Here is a 6,251-nt window from a genome sequence, read left to right as displayed (position 1 = left end):
ACCCTTTTTCCCTCCACAAAACCCTAAGAATCTCATTTAAAAATGTGACAAAATGATAGGTTTCGGGGTTTTATACAACTTGATTGTGCGACCACACCACACTTGGGTGGGAGACCACGCTCGATTGAGCGACCACAATTGCTTGGTTGGGTGACCAAGTTGGTGATAGTTGGGCGACTAACCTTTGATAGTTGGGTGACCACATTTGGTTGGGTGACGGAGTTGCTGAGAGTTGGGTGATTGATTTGGGATAGTTGGGCGACTCAAATGTGGTTGGGTGACCGAGTTGTTAGAGTAAGGCGACTACTGTTAGCTCTCTTTTTTTCGTGCGTTTATTTTTTTTATCCTAATTGAATAGTGCGTGCAGATCGCACCCGCCCTCAGCTGAGCGACTTGCATCGTCGGTGGCCGTGATTCCCTTGCGAGGCGTGTTTATTTATGATTTTGGTGGCAATAGACACCTGAGGTACATAATGAATAATGGATGGATGGATGGAGTGAGAAAGAAGAACCGTCCATCCATCATCTATGAACCCTCCTTCCCTCCCTCCTTATCCAATTCCTCTGTTTCTGTTTCTGTTTCTGTTTCTCTTCTGATTCTTTTCATTTCCACAGTCCACTCACCGCTTCTATGTGGTTTGAATGGGGGGGTGGGGGTGTGGCTTCTTCTTCTTCTAAATGATGAATCTCTCCTCCTCCTCCTCTTCTGTTCTCTCTTCTTCCGCATCCTTCCTCCACCGCGTCTCCATCGCTTCTCCTTCTCATCATCTTCATCCACGTCGTCACATCCTCACAGCCCCAAGGAAACATCGTCTCCATGGCCGCCATTTCGGGCTCCTAATGATCTGCATTAATTGCTTCCCAGCAGATAATACCATCCTTTCTCATGTCGAACCGTTACTAAACCAGGTCTTCGTTGGATCCTTACAACAAGCAGAAGGAGAAACCAATGCACTTTCTATAGCCCTGAACATTGGTTCCGAAGCAATCCAGAAGCTTCCAGAAGCTCAGCGATGGCAGAGCTTAGCCATAGCTTCTATTTCTCTCCTTTACTTAACAGCAAGACCTGGCGTCCTCATCGGAGCCATAGATGCTTATATACTTGCCCCTCTTCAGTACTTCGCTGACAATTTACAAGGACGAAGGCTCTACAAACGTTCAAGTTTTCTTGTTGAGCAGAGGATTGGTGAAGGATCATTTGGTATTGTGTTTTCTGGTTCGATGCTTCCTTCCAACCTCAAATCTGATGATGATGATATTGGTAAAAGATCTAGGCGACTTGAAGAGTTCTCTGGTTATGAATCCTTCCAGAAGGTCATCCTCAAAAAGGTTGGTTTAATTTATGTTTCATGCTATCGATATGTTAGGAAAAGGACGTTTCTAGCTAAAGGTTTATCTAAATTTCTTACATTATGCATAGAGATAGAAACAAGGTTCATCTAAGTTTCAGTTTTGAGATCTGAAACTTTTTGAAATGGACAGAACACACAAGGATACCTTTATTATACTCTTAGACATAGATTTGAAATATTTAGTAATGAGTCTCATCAAGAAGAATTGCGTGATTATACTCTTCAATATAGATTAAGAGAATTATTACAAGAACTTAATGCCTAATTACAAAAAACAACTGTATCTGAAACTGAATTGCAAGATCTCATACATGATTGGATTACAAGACAACATCTAGAATTAGAATGGGAGTGGCTCAACTCATTTGCATTTCTTAACCGGCATCACAATTGACTTTGGAAAGACTGAACATTTTGTGAGGAGGTTAAAATCGTCTACAACAGTCCATGGTTAACAGAGATTAGAACCTTCTAGAAATTCAAGTCATTTTAGAAGCTTCTAGAGGAGACAAAGGAGGCTATCTTATTCTAGAAGCTACACATGCTATCATTGTTGTAGAACAGTTTTACCAACTTCTGAAGAAAACCAACCAAAATGAAACGAGATCATCGTTTGAACATATTACTCTTAAGTATATACCCTGTATACAGATATTGTCGCACAATTTATCAATAGTCATATCAAGTTTCCTAGTTATCTCAACTAGAAGTGTTGCTTCCATGTGGCAATTTAAAAGAACTTCTGCTAGACACTCCATTTTGGTAGTTGAGATAGCTAGGAAACTTGATATGACAATTCATCAATTGTCATATCAAGTTTCCTAGCTATCTCAACTAGATGTGCCACCTCCATGTGGCAATTTTTAAGAACTACTGCTAGACGCTCCATTTTGGTAGTTCAAAATCTGAATTATCTTTTGGGACCATTTTCTACTAGTTTTACTAATACAAAATTGATGATGTCCAAAATGTTGGAAACCATTTGAGAGTTGTATTTTTCTAAAGCTCAGATGTCTTACAAATTTTTCAGATTTTGTAGGTTTTTTGAGCTTTCTATAGTTTTCTCATCTCCATGATAGGATTTATATTTATGTAGATCAAAACTGGAGTTGAAGGGGCCGTAGAATGTGGGGAAATGGAAGAGTGGTTCAACTATCGGATGTCACGTGCTGCACCAGATGTATGTGCTGATTTTCTTGGGAGTTTTGTTGCTGACACTACTCGTGGCCAATTTACAAAGGGAGGCAAATGGCTGGTTTGGAAATTTGAGGTAATTACATTTTCAGCATTATTATTGTGTCCTCAACAAGTGATAATATTGAGATAACAAATATCATTTGTAAGAATAGGTGTAATAAAGTTTTACGAAATGAATACCTCATACATAAGGTTAACCCTGTGGGTGGTGAAACTTACTTAATTTCGTTAAAACTTATCTCAATATCCACATCTCGTCTCCTTGACGTGGTTGTATCTAACAAGGTGTATATTTCAGCAGATGTCATGCGATTATGTCATTAAATTGGAACTAAACATAACCATACTCTGATAGCTGTAGTGTCCTAATATCGTTTTAGGGTGACTCGACACTTCAAGATTGTTTGAAGGACCGCAATTTCCCAGAAAATTTAACTGAGGCCATGTTTGGAACCAGCTTGAAAAATCGCAATCCTTTGGAGCGAAAAGTGTTGATCATAACAAAGATAACAAGGCAAATCATTACATCTTTGAAGAAAGTTCATGATACAGGAATTGTCCATCGAGATGTGAAGCCTTCCAACCTTGTTATTACAAACAAAGGGAAGGTTAAGCTGATTGATTTTGGTGCAGCAACAGACTTGCGTGTAGGAAAAAACTATGTTCCCAATCGTACAATTCTGGACCCTGATTTTTGTCCTCCTGAACTTTATGTGATGCCAGAAGAGACACCAAAGCCTCCGCCAGCACCTGTAGCAGCTGCATTGTCTCCATTTATTTGGCAGGTATGTAGGACAGGTTCTGATAAAAATGAAGTGTCTTATTTCTGTATGGTTTATTGCAGTACAGTATGGACTCAATCATCTTACAGCACATATAAAAATTCGAGACATATCATATGAATTGATGCTAGATATCAGTTTCTTGATGATGGCCATTCTAGCACTTGGAAATTCTGTTTAGACAAACTTTTGTAAGCACTATATCTTGCAATTAGAAAATAAGAAGTGCTGCTATTGTGGTGGCAAATTTCAGATATTGCCATGATTTTACTTAGACATTGGATGTATGTAGTAATACATGTATTTTGGGTTCTCATTCCTAAGAAAATAAATTGAAATGAAATTAGGATGATATGTAACAACCATAAGAATAGATAGTGCTATGTAGAGAGCAAGAATTAGCCATCTTTGTATTTGTCTATCGTGTCGTACATCTTTTTCCTGTGTCTCCTTCATTCCTTGGGTCAAAGACTACCTAGATTAATTTTAAGACAAACATTCTAGGGACAGGGAAATTGTGTAATTTTTTAATATAGATTCTGGATGATTGAACATTGTTTGTTTTCTAGTGTAGTTAGAACATATCAGTATAATCAAGAGGTTTTGTATGATCCTTAGAGTTTGATTGATTTTGGTTATGTAAGGATTGACTCCTGCATAGGTAGATTTAGAAAACCAATGAGTTTGCTTAAGTTTTTTAAATTTATATGATCCTATTTATTTTTTCAGCGTTCTTCATAATGCTTTGCTAATGCTACTTACATTCATCTTACAGTTCAACAGTCCCGATTTGTTTGACATGTATTCAGTGGGAATAATATTGATGCTGATGGCATGTCCTACCTTGCGGACTCCAGGAGGTTTGCAAACATTTAAGAGTGAGATCCAAAAATCTGGCTATAACTTGAAGAAATGGAGAGAGAATACCAGATTGAGACCGAATCTAGAGATTCTGGATTATGATGGTGGAAAAGGTTGGGATTTAGCTACGAAATTAATATGTGAAAGAGGTTATTTCCGTCGTGGTCGTTTGTCCGCAGCATCTGCATTGAGGCACCCATATCTCCTACTAGGAGGTGACCAGGCAGCTGATGTTCTCGCCAAACTGTCAGTAACAAAATAGATATGTCCCATATATATACAATACTGTACATTCAAGCTTGGGCTTGAAGGTTTGATATGGTGTCTTGTAAATTAAAAGGAAAAGTGTTTTGGCTTATCTAAGGCTACAATTGTGTGGCTCTAGTACTGAGTTCCATAATGTAAAATTCTGAAATGTAAAAGTGAAAGTTATGTGATTGTCAATTTTCCAAATGAAGCCAGCTTTGTGCAGTTTTATAACAATGTATTTCCGCATTAAGACAATGTCTAATTAGATCTTCACTTCACCACAAAGATCTATATTGAATCAAATAACCAAGGCTAAGATATTGCCTCAATTCCATTGCAATGTTGAACATTGGGAGGTGCATTCATTGCACACCATGTTCCATGGGAATCTGCAGACCATGACCCAGCCCCAATACCATGACAACATCGAATATTGCGTAGTGCATTCATTGAACACCACGTTGTGAGCCCATGAGAATCTATTCCTCACTGATGAAAACTCAGAATGTGGAAACATATTCACAAGTACTTTTCAATCGGATCGTGTTGGGTGTGGAAACAGAACAAATGATAGCTCCCACATTCAACCAACGCTTTTGAGGGTTCCATATGAACCAGGGAATATTTCTACCTTATGAATTTGACTTGTTAACTCAATTTCATGACACCTAAGCTCTGTCTAGTGCGATCAATTTATAGTTTTGAGTAACAGTCAGCAACGGTCGGTTTGAACCGAACCGAACCATGAAACCACGGCTTAACGGTTTGAATGGTTCAGTTCACGGTTCGGTTTCAACCGTTAGAAACCGTGCTTAAAACAGTTTAATGGTTTTTTATTTATTTTGATTTTGATTTTAAAAAAAAATGGTTTCTAAGCAATCTTTTCATTTTCAAGCCTTATTCTCACATTTTAGGAAAATCTTTAAAAATTCGAAAATTTAAAATTCAAATTTTGACCTAAGTTTGAAACCAAAACCAAACCACAAAACCACACCGTTTGAATTTTTTTTAACAAATATTGGGTATCCTTTCTAGCGTACCAGATAATAGAGTTTTCGATGCAGAAGCTTGGAGTCGAGGTAGTTCGTGCTTTCCACCTCCACTACCCACCTCCATGAAACCAAGTAGCTTCAGATATCGTGTTAGAGCTTAGCTACTAATGTAAGCATATGATAAGGATAAAAGATAGATAAATAAGAAACAAGAGAGAGAAAGAAGGGTGCCGATCCACCTGACCACCCCGAGCGAAGGGATCGAGACGAACTCGAGCCTCGATTGGTGTCCCATACCACCGTTGTGGTGTCGAGTCGTACCTAGTGCTAGCGAACTCGCTACAAGAGTTGACCTACCACAATGTTAGAGTCTTGACGTAGTCAATAATGTGTCAAATGAGGGTAGCTAGGCCTCATATTTATAGCCAGACCTAAGGCCCCCAGGCAAGTTCACACTTGGCCTAATGGGTTGTCTCAATCCCGAGGATTAAAAGTAAACCTCCCCTTCTTTACACTCTCGTTTAACCCTCACACTTTATCCACGTGTATAGAATACTACGGTAAATTTTGACCACAGGATATTATATGGTCATGCCCGTAACATACTCCCCCTCTTTAAAACATTGCTCTCTTGCAATGGAAAGTTAGGGAAGTTAGTTCTAAGAGTATTTTCACGTTCCCATGTGGCATCTTTTATAGACTTATCCATCCATTTAATTTTAAATTCTCTGATTATTTTAGAACACAATTTTATTTTTTTTAACATCGAGAATTCTTTTTGGTACATGTGGTTTAGAAGATAATTCGTCTGAAGTAAC

General features: G+C 38.4%; 1 protein-coding gene across 1 annotated transcript; it reads left to right on the top strand.

Moving 5' to 3' along the window:
- The first annotated feature begins 666 nt into the window (after nt 1–666).
- On the top strand, nt 667–4,631 carry LOC147863187 (serine/threonine-protein kinase STN8, chloroplastic-like). Its single transcript, XM_087321252.1, has 4 exons — nt 667–1,329; nt 2,449–2,622; nt 2,930–3,334; nt 4,107–4,631. Exons 1-4 carry the CDS (start codon nt 679–681, stop codon nt 4,452–4,454), a joined length of 1,578 nt encoding a protein of 525 aa, XP_087177378.1. The 5' UTR covers nt 667–678; the 3' UTR covers nt 4,455–4,631.
- The last annotated feature ends 1,620 nt before the right edge of the window (nt 4,632–6,251 follow it).

The sequence above is a fragment of the Azolla caroliniana genome, unplaced genomic scaffold (assembly GCF_043228905.1).
Source record: "Azolla caroliniana isolate FFs.n. ecotype wild unplaced genomic scaffold, voAzoCaro1.0.p SCAF_6, whole genome shotgun sequence".
Classification (NCBI taxonomy): Eukaryota; Viridiplantae; Streptophyta; class Polypodiopsida; order Salviniales; family Salviniaceae; genus Azolla; species Azolla caroliniana.
Note: the sequence above shows the minus strand (reverse complement) of the source record. Positions and strands in the feature narration are given on the sequence as shown.

Bases quoted from the DNA above. Each gene is read 5' to 3' on its own strand.
- LOC147863187 (XM_087321252.1), top strand. From the start codon at position 679: ATGATGAATCTCTCCTCCTCCTCCTCTTCTGTTCTCTCTTCTTCCGCA. The intron at 2,623-2,929 runs GTAATTACATTT...ATATCGTTTTAG, and splicing joins GGCTGGTTTGGAAATTTGAG to GGTGACTCGACACTTCAAGA. The intron at 3,335-4,106 runs GTATGTAGGACA...TTCATCTTACAG, and splicing joins TGTCTCCATTTATTTGGCAG to TTCAACAGTCCCGATTTGTT.